The sequence below is a fragment of the Apostichopus japonicus genome, chromosome 9 (assembly GCF_037975245.1).
Source record: "Apostichopus japonicus isolate 1M-3 chromosome 9, ASM3797524v1, whole genome shotgun sequence".
Taxonomy (NCBI): Eukaryota; Metazoa; Echinodermata; class Holothuroidea; order Aspidochirotida; family Stichopodidae; genus Apostichopus; species Apostichopus japonicus.
Window position 1 is genome coordinate 29,684,516 of NC_092569.1, and position 20,559 is coordinate 29,705,074.

The 20,559-nt window shown below is 35.1% G+C and overlaps 1 protein-coding gene across 1 annotated transcript in view; it reads right to left on the reverse strand.

The window, feature by feature from the left end:
• Positions 1-4,340: 4,340 nt before the first annotated feature.
• The window catches only part of LOC139973507 (uncharacterized), an 88,560-nt gene continuing 72,341 nt past the window's right edge, over positions 4,341-20,559 (reverse strand). The window contains exon 2 of the mRNA XM_071980238.1: positions 4,341-7,649. Within this exon, the coding sequence (XP_071836339.1) occupies positions 5,954-7,531 (1,578 nt within the window). The 5' untranslated portion in view covers positions 7,532-7,649 and the 3' untranslated portion in view covers positions 4,341-5,953. The remainder of the gene's footprint in view (positions 7,650-20,559) is intronic.

A 20,559-nucleotide genomic window follows, 5' to 3' on the forward strand; every position in this document is an offset into this window, starting at 1 on the left:
CACACTGAGTCTAGTTAAGGGGTTTCCCTTCCAACGCCCTAACTTTACTTTTAATGCTTGGATTACATGTTGACCTCACTTATGATACATACGCTACCTTCTATTTGGTTCGTGTTTACGTTATCCACGATTCGTGAGCCATTCTATTGAAATCAGAATTCGTTTCGTGGAATGGGTAGGCCTACACTAAAAGCAACTTCACGACGCGAGTTCACAAGTCATGAGTGAATATACGCAAAACAGTATAGTGTGATATATTTCCGTCACTGCACTGTGTACAGAGTTTAATGCTTGGATTACATGTTGACCTCACTTATGATACATACGCTACCTTCTATTTGGTTCGTGTTTACGTTATCCACGATTCGTGAGCCGTTCTATTGAAATCAGAATTCGTTTCGTGGAATGGTATGCCTACACTAAAAGAAACTTCACGACGCGAGTCTTGAGTAAATATACGCAAAACAGTATAGTGTTTAGTATGATATATTTCCGTCACTGCACTGTGTACAGAGTTATTATACATATAGGCCTACAGCGCATGTGTGATGTACCCTGTACGAAACTTTCACTGTGCGATGTTATCGATTATACAGAAAACTTCGATCAAAGTAGATCATACAATACAAGTGTGCTAAATATGTCTAAACCAATTCCAAACATATCTAAATATATATATACGAAAAGCTACGGGTAATTTTGAACGGATATATATCTTCGTTGCAACAAATGGATGCAGAACCTCGAAGTGAAGGTTTTATATGGTGATGACGTAACTTTTCCGACCATCATGAACGACTATTTACGCACACTTGCAAACCTGTTTGGGGAAAAAAATTCGCCGCCCGCCTCCTATACCTACGATCCAGAGCATAACGTATAACAGATTTGTAGCCCATATCAGTTTCGAAACTCATTCTAAGTTACCAAGTGATTTTGGGTGATTGTGTGTGTGTTTGTGTGTGTGTCATATAACTAAAGAAATGCTCTTCATAATGACAAAATGACTTCCAAAGAACTTATATTAGTCTTGTGTCGTAGGAGCATTAAATTTGGTCCCACTGTTGTAGATAAAATCCTTTACAATATCTTATGTCTGAAATGCTCCTTTAAGAAATCAGAGATAATAACGTCGGATTCTCTGTGCAGTACTCATTGTAAAAAGTGTCTATATGAACGTAATATTTTGAATTGTAATCCTGTTGTTACTTGCTATCTAATTAAAACTAGAGATTAAAACCGTTGACTAATATATCCATAAAGATTAACAATTCTGCTTAATATCGAGTTATCATAATTGTTTTTACTCTGACAAAGAGTAATATAGCCTAAAGTTGATTTTTGATCGGTTAATTCCGGTTACTCGACAATCATATCCTGTTATAACTATGTTTACATAATAATTGTAGAGCATTCGGCTTCGGCTTGCTATACCTAAAATATCCATCGATAGACCAGTTTAACTAATGAAAACACCGCTCTATCAGTCTAATCTAATAAGCACATGTTAAGAGATTTTGTTTGAACATACTTCATAAAGGGGTTTGAAAAATATGATGGTCAGGCAATTGTGTGGAGACGGCAAATATTGTACGGTATATCTTAAACTAGCTGCCTGTGCTGTATAAATACAAATAGCTTGTATACATTAAAACAGTAGAAAACAGTAATGCCCGGCCAACTTTATGACTTATTTCTGATAAAGTTGTTTGGTGACAAATACTTCCTTCTACTCTACCTACTATTCAACAAAAAATGCAAGTTTTGACTAAATTGATTGTCAGTCAGGCCTATGATTTTCTATAATAGTTTTCCCTAACACGCTTCATCAATTGTTTACCTTTACTAGAAAAAACGAGGACAGCGGCATTGTACTTCCTAACAGGATACGCATTTTCGGGAATCACAATTTGCCCTTCGCACGCTATAAGTATAATAAACAAGAGCAGCAAAGCTCAGCTAAGCTTCTATTTGAGAAACTTGTTTTGATTGGCAATAGTTCGAAACAGTCTATCCACTTGTCTGTGCGAATAATATATGACATATAGGTGGGATAAAGTTGTCTTCTCCTTTCCTCCCATCTCCCTTTTCCTTGCCCCATGCTCCTTCTTAGCAGACATAGTTTGGTACCAATGTTAGAAAGTTGTAAACATCTGTTTTGGCAACAACAAAAAAGACATAAAGATAAACGTATGTTTTATTATTTTTCATTGAAATAAACAATGATAACAGTTTAAAATAAATTTGAAAATTCAAATGGCTATAACAACCGATAAGTTGTGTTCTTGAGTACATAAAATGCTGAGCTACCTTTGTAGTATATTTAAACCAGAATGCAAAATTGTTAGATGAATGACTGCATCGTAACAGGTATGCGCAAATGTTATCTTTGTTAGATATTATGAACAAGTTTTGTTTACACTAGTTCTGCAGATACTGTTAACCATCGTTGAATTTCGACCTTCACAAAAATTAATACATTTATACTCAGAATGACACCGTCTCATTGAAGTAGGATACTTGTCAATGTAACATTTCCTCAGCTATGGTGGTCACTACGTTTACACATTTGAGCCAGTTGACGTCACATGACTTTGGCCTTAACTTATAAAGGGGTCCGTCCAACTCAGAATGGGTTACCTACATGTTACCGTTCTTGAGGTAAGGTAGGTACAAGGGTTTCACTGTTTTATCCTGTTGAATTCAGATGACTCTTGACCTCCAATAAAGTCAGTAAGGTCCCTATCTAATATGGGTAAGCTACATGCAAAGTATAAGGGTTGCCAATAATACACGTTTAGAGATATGGGTGTTACAAGAAGGCAGCACATGCACACACACACACCAAAACCTACACACGAGCCGTTTACATACGGCTCTGCAGATATATACGGCTCTGCATATTCATACTCTCACACACATTACTTATTACTAGGGATAAGCTATACCCCATTGCTAAAACAAAGAACCAATAGGACATGCACTTCGTAGTTTTCATTCATGCGATAGTAGAACGAAAACGTAGAAAACGTATTCCTCTGCTAAATCTGCTAAAATGTTGTGGAAATCACGCTTTGAATTTTGCTGACCCAACATTGCTCACGAAAATTGCACCCATACAATAATAGACATACCTGCAACTTGTTTACAATCGATGTACCGCAGAGAAACGTTAACCAGTAGAAATAGGAATCGGCTCCAAAAGTGCTGGTTATTCTCACATGTCGTATTCTACACACAAACTGTGGAAAAATTCAAATTGCCAAACTGCCAAGTAGTCATTTTACGGAAAATGACATCGAACTAGATAGGAAGTCTGAATAACAAGTAAATATTTGACTTGATCGGGTGGAATTATTTCCCAAAAGGACGGGGAAATTTAAGGAGGAAGACATTTGCTACACTCACACCAAAACGGATATCCCGGTCATGAATACTGACAAGTCGAAAAAAAAATCATGACCATTGCATATGATCTTTGGCCTACATTTCATCATGAGTAAAAACCCTGCTTTTGGCACTCACATGACGACAAAAATATGTTTCCCGAACAACTTTGGTTCACCAGCATTCAAACGTTATATCCGCAACATTTCAACGGTTTTGGACAAACACTATATAGGAGGAGTAGCACTTTATTACGTTTTCGGAAAATGACCTCCCGTGACCTTCAAATGACCTTCAAATATACAAAATAATTTGAAACAAATTTAACTTACATAAACCACTGACGAAATTTCAGCCAAATCGAATAGAAAATTACGACATGATTGTCATTCAAAGACGGTGACAAAACGTGACAGAATTTCGGCAGAATCGCACGATCGCTATAGCACATCGGAAAGCTTTCAGCTGAGCTAAAAATAAGTTTGCAGCTTGTGAATAGGACAACGCAAACCTTTGTAGTACATCCGGGTCATGGTGAAGTAATCTTATTATGCATTCCATTATAAACACGACCTTACAGATCCCTAACTTGTTTTCTTTTTAGCAACAATTTACAAATTTAATCGAATCTATTTTGGTTTTAATTTCTTTTACTTAGATGTCTGAGGTTGGGAATAACCTCTGGTTACTTGAACTATTAACCGGTGCCGTGGCCGAGTGGATAAAGGTGGTGGCATTTTAATCAATGAGGCTTAGCGATCGGGAGGTTCCGGGTTCGATACCCGGCTAGGTTATAGTAAGGTGAGTTTTTCATCCAAGAGCAATCAACGGTTTTTCCATTCTGAAATGACTTTCTAAATTAAAATGAATCCTAATTTGAGTTAAAATGTTGAATTGGAAGCCACCCGACGTGTAAGCTGTTATCCATAAGCCCTTGCGGACTTCGGATGTGTATTTCAACAAGTAATTATCCTTTTATTCAACTTGATACAAATTAAAATTAAGAACGAACTAATCAACCACCACATTAAAAAAAATGAATTCCATGTATGTCCCTGTTACTATAAACAGTGTGTAATATGTAACTATACTGTAGATATGTAGTAATGTTTAATTACATATCAAAATACTCGGATACACAATGATGGTGTATAAAGATATCCAGACTATACCAGTCGATCCAACTTGAACACTATACATAACGTATAAGTGTCTATATGAACGTAATATTTTGATTTGAAATCCTGTTTATATTATTATCTTTAAGATTAACACTTCTGCGTAATATCGAATAATCATTTTTTTTTTTACTTATATGAATGAAGTTTACTGTACAAATATTTTGTAGATTTTATAAAGATTACGAAATAAAAACATAAACAATGAAAAATTGAACCCAAATTATTAGAAATAATGTATATAGCGCTCATAAACCTGCATCAAATGAAACTTTGTCAACTACAGAGTAAAGGGGATTGGCTTCAAGTGACGAAACCCCTTAGAGTCTTGTTTATTGCTAAAATTGTAGACATCAAATTATCAAGGCAAGTTAAGGGTGTCATGATTGCTCAGTTTTCGGAAATCCAGGGAGGCGAGTGGGCTGTACCCATTGAAAAATTCTACAAAGTTTTATAGACTACATTACTATGATAAATTGCGATTCGTTAGTCAACATTGTGTCAATTCTATGGGATATTCTAGTATGCTCCCATTCTCTAGAATTTGTCTCTAGTTGTCACTGAAATATCTACAACTTCGTCGACACGCCTCATCAGTTTCTGACCTTTAACGAAGGGCGATGCCATGTATAACGCCCAACAAAATAGTAAGAGTATTGTAGGAGCAGAAAGGGGAAGTGAGTGGGAAGGGGGGGGGGCAGGTTAAAAGACTAACGATTTACTCTTCCCCTACAAGATTTTTGCTTTAGAGGAAATTCAGGATAATTCCTCTTTTTATTTGCATAACAATATGCTCAACAGTATGCTCCCATTCTTTAGAGGCAAACATGCAGATATAATTCAAATCCTCCGTTGTTTCTCCAGGGATCTCTATTGTTTCACTGTGAAGATACATAAATTAGTACTAATGTTTCACGAAACTATTAAGGATACATAGATAAATGAACTGTGAAGAGAGTGGTACTGATTAAACACGCAACATTGTTAAGATATGCAAACCCCAAAACCAAAGCCGTGAAGAGATTTTATTGAATCAAAGTAAAAGAAAATGATCAATTAACAAATTAATGTTTGATGCATAACAAAGGTTAATAGTAAATAAGTTCAGAAAGAAGCCATCTAAACTTTCTTTAATGTTTTAAGAGAATCTACAAAACGGACAGGGTTGAAAAGTGACTCTTTACAAACACTCACACTAACAAAAAGAAAATTGGTAGTCGTTTCACCCCTGCACTGATAAATCATTTACTGTCCAACGTTCGATCCGTATAGAACAATGTGTTGAAAGTGCTGATAAGAACAAATGAATAGGGATGTCACTGGTGATATTTCCTCAAAATTTAGATCAAAAGGATAATTGAGTTGATCAAATTTGAAAGTGATATCATTCATTCTGTGATTTCATAAATATCCTGTTCATTTTCTTCAGTACCTCCTGGTTTTATTGCATCCGGCTCTACGTAACCCTCCTCTTCTCCAACAAACGCCTGGTTCCTCACCGTGACGTCATATCTTGGTGCTTTCTGGGTATTCTCATTTTTATCTGGCCTTGTCAATGGGAGATTGTTTTTTGTCGATTTGTACAACTTGTAGCTGACTATAATTAAACTTATTAACACAAGTGTCATCATAACTGAAAGAAATATCACAACAGGTAAGAGAGGTATTATTGAAGCCCCATTTGAGACACGTGACCCGTTTGGTTCCGCAGTTGTGTGGAGTTCAGTGATCGGTGTAGTGACGTCAACTACCATTACTGTCTGTTCGATGGTTAAGCGCTCTCCGTTTGTTACTGTACATTGGTATACACCTTCTGCATCCTTATGTATGTTCTTTATCACCAGAGAGCAATTGAAGCAATTTTGGACGTGAAAAGATGATTTCCCCTGCCCTTGGGTGGCGGTCCCTGTTAAGAACTGCCAATCAACGTAGGTTACTGATGGATCTCCACCAATAAAAGGGCAATGTAAATTAAGAGTATCTCCCTCGCTAACTTGTAAATCAAGATCTACATTGGGATCAAGCTTTGGTGCACAACAAAATTCATCTTCAGATAGAGATAAGAGAGGGCGTCCTGAAACAACTGAAGGCGTCTCACAAATTGGTTGGACTGACATATCATTGCTCAGCAAACTTCGGAGACGAGATGAATTAAAGCTAACAAACCTTTGATCACAATCACAATTCCAAGGATTCTCGTCTAAGATGAGAGCAACATTATCACGGTAGCCATATTCCACATCCTCCTCTCGAAATCCAGAGATGCTGTTATTTTGTAAATTGAAGACGTAATTGCTGGCATCAATGTAGTCTTCAAACTGGGACAGTGCAAAGTTCTTTAGATTGTTGTTTTTCAGTAGAAGATGTAAATCTCCTGAATTAAAGTATACATACAAAGCGGATTGATGTATGGAGAGTAGTCTGTTGAAGGATAAGTCTATTACGATTTCTGAATCGGAAAAAGAGTCAAAAAAAGAATCAGATGAGCGATCTGAGACAACATAAAAATCAAATGAGCCTTGTTCTAAATATTCAATCTGATTAAACGAAATATTAATCAGGGTACTCTTCATATCGTCATAGCTACCCAAGTAGATTGCACCACGATTTAGTCCTTTAATGGCGTTATGAGAGAGATCCAAAAGAATATCATCACAATCACGGTAAAATTGAAAATATATCACCACTGCAGAAATCAAATTGTGACTGAAATCATAGCGGATGCAATCGGTACCATAATCGCTTACATACAATTCAGTTAGTTGGTTGTCAGTAAAATTCACCCGTTGGAAGTTGTCTAGTGGTCCACAAACCGTCGCGTTCGAAACTCCCAGACTGCTACAATCTAAAGTCCCGTAAGAACTGTTACAATCACATGGACAAGTAGAACTGCAGATTTGTGAATAAACTCGATTCAAAGCAAAAACATACATGAAGACGAAAGTAGACAAGAATGAACGAAGCATCTTGGCAGAAATTATTCAGTTTTCTATTACAAAGAAATCACAAAGATGTTACGAACATAAAATGATCGAAAAGTTACAATCTGCTCATATACGGTATACTTCGTAATATCACATAACCCTTTTTTCTGGTTGTGTGTTGTATATATGAAAACATGTAAGCCAAGCTAGTATATTATACAGGACTCAACAAAAATAGCTGTATTTATGCAAATTTCGTTGACACACCTCATCAGTTTTAAGCTTTATTGAACAATGGTGACACGAAAACCAAAACGAAAACCAAAGACACATCACAATATAAAATGATACGCGTCGTAGGGCGCACTTTATGCACCTCGAACGTCGAACGATGATTTAACTCTGTAGAGAGATAAGTAATATACCAGTTGCGGCGAGTCTTTTTAGTGTGTGCAATCAAGTGCAGCGTGACATTTTCGTTTCTATTTCAGTTTATTGATTCTCTGCTGACCTTCCAGAGAAGTTTTGTCATAGTTCAAGAAAAAACAACAATTGAGTGCTGGCTATATTTCTACAGACACTGCATTTTTGAAGATATTCACCTTTAAAATATGCTGACGGTTTGGGATGCTCCTTTAACACTTCAGAGGTTATGACGTTGGCTCCGCAGTGCAGTCATAAATGTTCATGTTAATTCATTGTTTTTATAATAACTGAACTCAAACATGTTCTTTTAGCTTCATATTACCAAGAGAACACCTTGGGATGATATTCAACATCATTTGTTCTTGGCAAAAGGTGTAATGCATTGTTAATTCACGATAGGCACCTCATTGGCTTCCACATGAGTTTTGTGTTACATCTGAGGAACTGATATAATGGTCGGTGCATTAGTCTTAGTAGTCCAGCCACTTTCATGACCATCACTGGCGTAAATGGTCATTTTTGCAGATCATCCAGGACTATCAGTCTATCATTCTCTTTAAGATCGGAACTAATTCCGGTTAAACGACCAGCATATCCGGTCATACCATGCCAATAAAATCATTGTATACAGTAGCATTCGTCTTGCCAAACCGAAATTGTCCATCGACACACCAGTTTTACAAATGAAAACCCTGTTCTATCAATCTAATCAAATGATCTATAGCATATGTCTATCTAATTGTTAGAGATTTCGATTGACAATAGTCCACAGGGGTCTTAAAAATGTTATGTGCATCCAATTGTGCGATGACGTCAAATGTTGTACGGTATACCTTAAACTACATCTGTACATGCGTTTGAAACAAATGGCTGATACAAATTAAAACAGAAGATCCCGGCCAACTTTATGACTCATATTTCAGCAGCCTGCATATAGTGGCATAATTCATTTAGAGTCGATGTATGATCCAACTGTGTGTTCTCCTGTCTCCGGAAATGTCTCCTGTCTGGCGGAGTGTATAGCCTAGTGGTTAACGCCGGCGTCTCCCAGTCATGAGATCCCCGGCTCGATTCCCCGCCGACAGCAATGTGTGTCGTCTGGCAAGGGTGTTGTTCAATAACAACTTCCCGACATGGACGTTAAATGGATGTGTGCCGAGAGATTGGCTTCGGTCAGCTTGCGAGTCTACAAGCCTCCATGGCTTCTTTCGCGAGTTCCTGCTTGCGGGAAGATCACATATACATACATACATACATGTTTATACAAGTATAGTATCAATGAAATAAACAAACAAACAAACAGGGAGACATCTTTCTTACATTGAATTAAGACTATATAGAATTTTATTTTGTTACGTCTGCTTTAAGTGTTGTATTGCATGAACGATTAGACATGTCGTGCAAAGTTAGTTGAGGCAATTAAGCAACTAAGAAAATGTGTATTTTAATGTTGAGAAAATTGAACTTGGTCTCAAGTGACGAACCTTTCGGGTTTTCGTTAAAAAATTGTCAGGAAAGTACATAATCATAATATGGGGAATTAATATGTGCTATAAAGAGAAGATGTTTCACTACTGATCCTGATATCGAGGGATGGCTTTTCATTGCTGAACATTTAACAGCCACATATATAGTTTGGATGAATTAAGAAGAGTAACTCAACGGCGGGGAAGATAATAGAGTGTGTGCTTCCATCTGTTATCACTGTATTGCTATAATGATTTCCGATAAAGTTGTTTGGTGGGCAAATACTTCCTTCTACTCTATCTACTATTCAACAAAAGTACTAATTTTGACTAACCTGACTTCAGGTGATAATTTTAACAGTTTTCGCTAACACGCTTCATCAATTTGTGACCTTTACTAACACACAAAAAACAAGACAAAAAAAAAAACCAAGGACAGCAGCAACGCACGTAACAGGATATGCTTCGTCGTGTTCACTATGTCACTTCGAACGCTGTAAGAATGATAAAAAAAATCTGTTTGCACTTTATTAATAGAACCAACGCGAACCTTGATAGTTTCATTGTCACGGTGAGGTTACAATCTCATTTTGCATTCCATTCTTAACAAGACCCAACAGATCCCTAACTGCTTTTCTGTTTGGCAACAATCACACAGTAATCGCACAACCATGACACAATCTCTTTGGCAACAGTTATGGAACCTAATATGTATAGGTACCGTGCAGCTATTATGACATCTACGTAGTTCATACAGGCAAAAGTATACTTCATTGCCGAGAAAGGCATTCATTTTGGTCTCTTCATAAAATCACTTGTGTATCCATTTTGGTTTTAACTTTCTGCTACTAAGATGTCTTAGATTGGGGTAACCTCTGGTCCCTTGAACTATTATATTCATTATAATTCGAAATGTTATTTAAACAATTTATTCAAGTACGTTAACAGAAACGGCCCTTCTGATACTTGAATGTATAAAGTCTTATTCTGAAACATTTTTTGTTGGGATATGTGTACTCCAACAAGTACATATCCTTTATTAAAAATTTCAAAAAACTAAAGTTAAGATCGAACTTATCAACCACAACCTTAAAAATGATATGCATGTATCTCCATGTTATTATAAACAGTGTGTAATATGTAACTATACTGTAGAATATAGTAATGTTTATTTACAGATAAAAATACTCGGATCCACAATGATGGTGTATAAAGATATCCAGACTATACCAGTCGGTCCAACTTGAACACTATACATAACGTATAAGTGTCTATATGAACGCAATATTGCCATTCTGTTGCTGTTTGTTATCAACTAAAACTAGAGATTGCAACCAGTGATTAATATATTCATTAATATTAACACTTCTGCTTAATATCGAATTATCGTTAAAAAGAAATTACTAACATGAATGAAAAGTACTGTACAAATATTTTGTAGATGTAATAAAGATGACGAAATAAAAACAACAAAAAATGAAATATTGAACTCACATGACCACTTACATTACTAGTATAAATAAAGAGTACTGTACAAATATTTTGTAGATTTTATAAAGATTACGAAATTAAAACATAACAAATGAAATATTGCACTCACATTATTAGAAATAATGTATATAGCGCTCATGAACCTGCATCAAATGAAACTTTGTCAACTACAGAGTAAAGGGAATTGGCCTCAAGTGACGAAATCCATTAAAGTCTCGTTTATTGCTAAAATTGTAGACATCAAATTATCAAGGCAAGTTAAGGACGTCATGATCGCTCAGTTTTCGGAAATCCAGGGAGGCGAGTGGGCTGTACCCATTGAAAAATTCTACAAAGTTTTATAAACTACATTACTATGATAAATTGCGATTCGTTAGTCAACATTGTGTCAATTCTATGGGATATTCTAGTATGCTCCCATTCTCTAGAATTGGTCTCTAGTTGTCACTGAAATGTCTACAACTTCGTCGACACGCCTCATCAGTTTCTGACCTTTAACGAAGGGCGATGCCATGTTTAACGCCCAACAAAATAGTAAGAGTATTGTAGGAGCAGAAAAGGGAAGTGAGTGGGAGAGGGGGGGGGGGGGCAGGTTAAAAGACTAACGATTTACTCTTCCCCTACAAGATTTTTGCTTTAGAGGAAATTCAGGATAATTCCTCTTTTTATTTGCATAACAACCGCTACGACTGAAACGTTCAAGAAGCCTTGCTATACTTTACACGGTCTTACCCCTTGGATACCATCTGGGCACCATATCCCATTGTCGGCCCTTGCACTTTCAGTACATAATGTATACCCTAACCAGAAAGCCCTTTTTTCACCTCTGCTTAAACGTTGAGTTTACAATGCTCTTAACAGTTGGCTAATATTAATAGACCAACACGAATTTGCAGTAATGCTATATCAAATCAAAACTACAGTATGAATGTTTCCCGTAAGGTTATGAAAACGGTATTGAAGAATTTAGCATTCATAGACTCCGGATGTGTGACCTGATTAATTCACTTTGGCTAAGGCTTTAAGTACAACTTTTCTGTATGCTGCCGTGTTGGGTCGAATCTAACCGTAATAGTGATTACCGACTTTGCAATCCGCGGTCCCCTCACAATTTTGTAAGGTCAGTAAGAGTGACTCAATTGTTTCCCATCCGGGAAACCAAAAACTAGTGAAGTGGTCTGCAAATCTAAGGGTAAGTAATTTGATAATCCTAGACCATCAGTAAGATAATCCAGGATAATCCATAGACAACCCCGGGAACAAGGGTAAGTTTTCTCCTTGTATTGAAGTCCGTCGGTTTGCCTTGCCTGAAGTTTCCACCCATATTCCAGATTTTTCAATATCAACAAAAGGGCAATCCACGGAGTTGCATATCTCATCGCCAGCAACACTGATTCTAAATGAACAACTTTATTGTTAGCTACGCCATCTGGCAATACCGTTTTGAAGTTAACATTACTATATTCGTTTGTGAACACACTGAATCCAGAATCATACTTTTAGCTGTGATATTCAAAGATTGCCACTTTTCGTCAATCAGCGAAGTTCTAATGTCACGTCAAGGTAACTTTACATCGCCGGCGCCCAGTTCGACTTTGTCCTCTTGCGCACTTAGACGCATGGAATAGATCAAGGCAACGCGCCTATGCACAATTCAGTATATTTATATATATATATATATATATATATATATATATATATATATATATATATATATACACATATATATATATATATATATATATATACACACATATATATATATATACACATATATATACACATATATATATACACATATATATATATATATATATATATATATATATATTAAAGAAAACCAGAGAAATAAGATATGACTCATAATTGACAAGTAAGGAGTAAAGTTTTAGAAATATATTGGAATTTTCGGTCCCCCTGGACCTTCGTCAGCAATACTTGGCAATCGAAAGCAATACTTGGTTTTCGACTGCCAAGTATTGCGTGTTTTTTAAACTGTTTTGTTACCTGTTTATATCAAATAATCGCGTCGTTACGGAAATCACGAGGGAATGATTGAGAAGTTAGTTTAGTCCTACTGCACATCGCAAAGGCTTAGGATATCCGTGCTTCGCACGAAACCAAACACCTCGCCTTTCACTTTTTCAACTGTAATCAAAGCACTGGTCGAATAAACACAAACAAATCAATGTTTTGGCTGCTTCTGGGATGATTCTTACTTGTGACTTTCGTAATTTGATCCCTACTCGGTAGACAACAGCTAGGCCATCAAACCAGCCTAATGCATACTGCATATTATGGTCCCTTACCGAGAAGGGATCGACACGACACATAATAGATCAATGCTGAGATCAATGTCATAGTTAAAGGCATTGAAGACTCGCACCAAACCGCGTGCCGACTTTCAGTCGATTGCAAGTGAATTTTCCTCTTGTGGCTACAAAATGCAGACAGTAAATGAAACGTGATACCTTGTAATCTTGTATCTAGACCTGAGATGTCCATCGATGCTATGTACATTGTGTTGTGGGTATTGACCGTAGCTGTATGTATTGACTGTACACTGGTGTCTAATGACCGACGGTAGCAAGATGTGTGTGTATTTTCTGAGATCAATGGTGGTGTCTAACACTTCTGTTTCACCTCATTCAAAACTAGGTCAGATTACCGGAATGAGACGTTTCTTTGTGCGCGAGTCTTCACACCCTTTAAGGGTCTTAAATAATAATATTCATATCTTGATGCAATTGATAGAATTTTGTTTTCAGTTTCATTTAATTATTGCACGGATTTCGTGTCTGAATAATGAAGTATCGGTCGTTCCTCGGAAGATTCCACCATTACTTGAGGGTCGTCCAGTGGGCCTATTAAGAGAGGAGATATGGTTTTCTGGCCACCGGTTGTACCACCATCCACCTTGGAATTGAACACCTAAATGGTTTAATTCGAGCTAGAGTAACTGTAGAGTGTATCATCGTCATCATTGTCTCTTGTAGTGAAATTTAAGTTCTTATGGTAGGATAAGGAGTCATCTGTAACATGAAGGAAAAAAAATGACAAAGGTAATGCGGCTAGAATGAAATATATGATTAAATATTCAATTGCTGCACGTCCAGAAAAGTACAAAACATGTTATAAGTATTCCCATATGGACAACATTTGCACCAGATTCGAAGATACACGAAAATTAAGCCGAGAAGAGAAATTATTAATAGAGAATAAATCTATCGAAGTGATAAGGTTTTCTTTTTTGCCATCACAGAACCATGAATAGATGTATAGTGATTTTTTAATTACTCTAGTAATAACATACGATCATATGTTTCATTTCAAGACCACTTTTGAACAAGAATGCGGCGTGATAAGATAGGGGAGAGGGAGTCTATTTTATTACCTATATAAAGGTGGAGAGAAGTTTTTTGATGCGGTGCAGAACAAAACTTCGTTTTTCTGCTTCATGGTAATTTAAAGTTTTAATCTAAAGCACGGTTGTGAAAGTAAAGAAAAAAAGCACATACGTCTTTGTTTATCTAAAAAACCGCACTGTTCATGGCCATGAGAAAACTATTATAAGAAAATATTAGCATTAATTACGATAATAATAAGCTAATTATGCTTATTTGCGAAATTTCAGGGATTATGTAGTCAAACTATCTGCCCACGACGTAATATGCACATATTAATTAGCCTCCCAGTCTGTTTTTATTAAAGACAAAGAACAGAGAACATGGAACAGAGAACAAAACAGAGAACAAAGAACAGAGAACAAAGAACATATCAGTCACGTTAGTTCAAATCCGTTACGTTCGATATATTCCCTGCGGGATTTGATCTAATGGTGCATTGTTAACAATGTTAAAGTCGATTTGCAGCTCAAATTGCCAAGGCAGAAGTTCTCACTTAGTATTCACTGCAATAAACTAAACATTCTTGATCTCCTTTCACTTGTTATTGGAATACCTGGGAATATACAAATCATGTTAACCAAGATCCAAACGGTTTACGAGCAGACTTAATGCAAAGATAAACTCTTCACTCAATCTTAACATTACATATTTATCATTTTTTTCGCTTAAAAGTATGACATTTATAAAAAAAAATTACCTGGATCAGACCGCTTACTTATGTCACATTCTTAAACCCCATGATGTCTGAAAAAAACAAAAATTGTTTCTCATGTGTTTCTCTTTTATGACATACATTTGCAACTGGTCAAATGACAAAACACAATACAATGCTTTCCCTTGCTTGTTTTCACATATAACCAAAGCAACAAAGACAAAAAAAAAATGATAACATCATATAGTTCATATTTAAAGCTGTATTAACTCATTTGTGTCATGCTGAAATCTTTAAATATTCCTTGAATTATTTGAAAATCTAAAAAACCAGACTCGAAGAAGAAAGAAACATATACCATAAAACGCCAGCCGTTCCCTCTGGCAACGTTAGATTAATTAAAATGTAGAAATGTTTGTTTTTTGTCAGAAGTATTCCAATGGTTGTGACCTCATTTGACAGATGCGTGTGTTCAATAACTGTGTGAATATAAGCCCAACAAATATGTAAATACTTGAAAACAGTTTTCGAAATCCTAATTTCATCATTAGTAAAACCAGAATGCAAAATGTATTTGGGTTTCGATGACTTCATTGCATTAGACTTCTGCTTGTTAACCCGAAATATAAATGGCCCGAAATACTATTTTGATAAATACAGGTCAGTCTGCTGAATGTGGCAACACACACCTCCACCAAAAACAATAGGGGTCTTGTACTCAGTGTGATGCATCCACACACCACGTATGATACGTATCCATATACCATGTATGAACAGAATTCATGATTTCTACTATGAGAAATCATGTTGAATCGTCTCGCGGCTAGGTATGATGTTCGGTATACCAGAACGTGAATTGAAGAAGGTTCAATGAGTGCAAAACCTCGCAGCCCGACTTGTCCTCCGCGTATCGCGACGTGAACACATTACTCCGATCCTCGAATCCCTCCATTGACTACTGATACAGAAAAGAACAGTCTATAAGATCCTTCTGATCACCTTTAAGGCCTTGAAAGGCATAGCACCTATATTAATATCAGATTTGTTAGCCTTGTTTAAGCCATCGCGAGTATTAAGATCGTCATCAGATAACCCACTTAGCGTGACCAACCCTTCAACAAACTTCTACGGTAAAAGATCCTACGCTTACGTCGCCGCCGACTTATGAAACAAACTTCCTGCCAACATTCGCCATGCACCTTCCTTGGGAATTTACAAATCCAAACTCAAAACCCACCTTTTCCGGCTGCATTTCTATGACACATAAATATATCTTTCATTTTATGGCTGTTTTAGTGTCACTATTTTACATAACTGAATTCCATTGCAATATTTGTGCAATATATATTTGCTATGTGTTTAATGCTATTTTTTATAATATAAAATAAAATAGTTATATAGTTATTTTGATAGTTTTTCACCTATTTGATGTAGTGTTACACTGTATGTTTAACACTTCCTCTACTTTACATTGTGTATTTTTATCTTTGTTAGGTGTATTGGTTTTGTATTTATGTTTTACGACTTTGTTTTTATGTATTATGTTCTGTAAAGCGCTTTGAAGCCTTTGCATATTGCGATATTTAAGTTGCATATTATGATTATTATTATTATGATTATTATAATTATTTTTATTATTATTATTTTTATTATTATTATTATTATTATTATTATTATTATTATTATTATTATTATTATTATTATTATTATTATTATTATTATTATTATTATTATTATTATTATTATTATCATTATTATTATCATTATTATTATTTTTATTATTATTATTATTATTATTATTATTATTATTATTATTATTATTATTATTTTTATTTTTATTATTATTATTATTACTATTATTATTATTATTTATTATTATTATTATTATTATTACTATTATTATTACTATTATTATTATTATTATTATTATTATTATTATTATTATTATAATTATTATTATTATTATTATTATTATTATTATTATTATTATTATGTCACAGGATCGAAAATACGCGGCTAGGCCTACTCTAGTGTCTCAAACAAATAAAAATAAAACATCTGCAAATATACTTACGAAGATAGCTTGGCTTCTGTTAGACTAGTCTCCTCTATACTAGGCATATACTATACAGTAGCTAGGTGTATTTGAGTACTAAGCCTATACATTCCCTCACTGCTACTTTGAACCGTTACTCGAATAGCCCGATTCGTGCATTTTCTCAACTATTTATTTTGTCTGTTAGCTGCAGATTGGTGTGCTAAAATATCGCAATTGAAAAATCATCTATCTTCCACTCGCAATCGGTGTTAAGTGATTTTTTTTTTTTTTGCAAAACAATCCTAGCAGCAAGTACTAAGAAAATTGTCCCACAAATCCTTAACTTGTTGTATATTTTGCGATTTATGACTGAAGGCATATAGAAAATGCATTAAGAAATATTTTAGGAGATGTTTGGCCACCTTATGTGTAATTTTACCTTACCGTTGTACGTATAAGCAGTACATGAAACTTTATACACATGTACGCTCGGAGTGCCAATCAAGTAGCGACACGTTCAATCCAATGTCAGTTTTTTCGCTGGTTTCCTGAAACTATCTACGGATGCCCAAATGGTAATTGCAAGCACCCTCTCCTATCCACACAAAACAATGGGATTGGATTATCCTATTTAATGTTGTACTCCATCACACGGATCCAATTTTCCCTTGTTGAGATATCGTGTTTACAAGACTTAAACAATTTGTCCCCTGCTAACACCAACTAACCTTTGACCTCCACCACAAACAATAATCGAAGGACCTGCTAAATAGTATTAATATTAATTAAACTTAATGTTTTTATGGTACCAATGTGAGGCATATGACATGTAACCACGTAATTTTCATCATTTAATTCATACCTGGTATTAACTCAGTTGATGATGCTGAGACTTCTTGACTCATATCTGAAAAAAATGATAAAACCACAGTTACATAGACACCTCACTTATTGATTACAAGTTTTATTATATATTACGTTTTATCTTTGCAGTTCAGTGTGTTGCAAAATCTTCCACGTGAGATATCGTGTTTACGAGGTTTGCACATGATTTCATTTGTTGTACACAGGATGAACAACCTATATACGTTGTATATCAGCAGAAATAATCTAAGAACCTGCTAACTAGTATTAATATTAATTCAACTTAAAGTTTTTATTGTACCAATTTAAGGCATATGACATGTATCCACGTAATGTTATTCATTTTATTAATACCTGTTATTAACTCAGTTGATGATGCTGAGACTTCTTTTCTCATATCTGAAAAAATGATAAGTCCACAGTTACATAGACACCGCACTTATTGATTACACTTTTTATTATATATTATCGATTAGCTTTGCAGTACATTGTGTTGCAACATCTTTCCTCGTTTACACGTCATATCAGCTTTATTATAAGTATAATAATGTTAATCATTAAAATAAGTACCTGCGTAGCTTAGAGAACATCAGCTTAAACAGCGAGAACATCTCAGAGTTGAAACAACCATGATTTATCATGAGATATGCTAAAAAATAGTGTATCAATTATGGTTGATTTATTATATGCTATCTGCGTTTGAGCCCAATTTAGCTTTAGAACGCCATGAGTGATGGTGGTATATGCAAGATATGTGTAGACTACACCACAGATTGTTACCTACCTTCTCTCCACGTGTTTGGAAATTCAGCTTCAAAGTCACATAAACCTGAAAACAAAATAGAAAGAAAAATCCCTATATTATTTTTTCTTGTATAAACATGTCGGATATCAATACATTAAACATAAAGTGTGACAAAATCGGTTGGAATGAAGAATTGCATAAAAACCGTTCTTTAAATTTAAGTAAGTAGTTTTAATTTATAGATTTTATGCGACATTAATTACAAAAGATCAGTCGAAAAAATTTATAGAAGCATACAATGATTTAAGAATAGTATGAAAAGGTCTTGACGCTGATAAAATAATGTACAAAAGTCTTTAAAAGATATTTTTAAACACATGGAAGATAAAGACCAACATACTTATAAATGCCGTGTTTTGGTGTTGTTTTGTTTTAGTACTTGAAATGTCTTCGCTACTTGCCTAATCTTCTTTCAATTGCCTTACTGTATAAATTTGATTCGAATAAGCCTTTAGTATGAAATCTATTATAAACCATATTTTGTAAAACCTGTTTATACTCCCTAAATGTTTAGCTCTAAGTTATAGAAAAAGTAACCTTTGCGACTATTATTCATCATGCTGTTCTCTGATATGCACAGATACAATATTTTCACTTAAGTACCGAACAAAACCACTCATTACGTACACATTGGATAACGAATATGCTTCTTTCGAATTACTTGTGCAGCTATTGGTAAGAAAAGAAAAACAAAACTTGAAGGCGATTTAAATATTACTGTCAAGTGACTTACTAGTCAACGATGAGATCTCGACTGGAAAACTCAACACGAGGATGAAATACACGAACAGTTGTCTTGTATCCATACTTGACATCAATCAGCATACACTCAAAATGACGTATGAAAGAACTGACAAGAAGCAACAACAACTTCAGCAGTCTACAGCCAAAGACTTAACTTAAAGACTTAACCAAAGACATATCTATATATATCTATATATATATATATATATATATATATATATATATATATATACAAATTGAACTTTCCTTGATTCTCTTGAGAATAAAGTATATGCAAAGTAATTGTAGCGACTCCCTTATGTTTTGCTGTCTGAAGCAAGTTCAAAAGGCCAACATTTTGTTTTTCTAATTGAAGCCATAGTAACCCTACCGCCTCCTTCTTTTAGCCAATATGCGCATATCCAGATGATATTTTATTGATCTTGATGAGTTCATGATCCGTGAATTTACTGACAGTGATATTTATATCGGCCTATTTTATTGACTTGCGGAATGGTCGATGTATGAATGGTATTGGGTGAACACTGAATATTTTCCAATCACGACGTTTTCACCCGACTATGAATATATCTCTCCAAGTAACATTAAATATATCAGCATTAAACTTGCCAAACTACTCAGTTCCTATTTTAATCTTTGTCTGAGTCAAGGTGTAGTCCCTTCCAAGGCTAGATTTGTAAGAGTAATTTTTTGTGCACAAGTACGGTGATTTTCATTATATTTCAAACAGGCAGATTTCCATTTAACGTGGTTAATTTTGTGAAGACATAGTATTTACATAAATTACCTTTCAGTAATTACCTTATCAGTACGTAGTAACCAATAACCACGCCTCCAACCTAAATCATGTAGGGAGCCTCTGGGATAAATCATGATGATAAAGACCTTCATCGTGCAAGTGACAAGATCTCAATGATACTGACACATTTTCAAGTACTGCTACTCTTGAAAAAGGCTAACAAGCTTTCCATAAATGTCCAAAAGACCTGTTCTGTGATGTTTCTACTCGGAATAAGTCCATCCTATCTAGTTGCAAGGGACTTAATATCGTCAAAAATCATATACAATTTTGCCATGATATTTTATTTTATTTGTGTTGACTTTTTTTAGGGGGGGGGGTACTCGACAGTTCTTCAAGCTAACTACAGAGTGATAAGAATTGATTAGCTTCACGGTG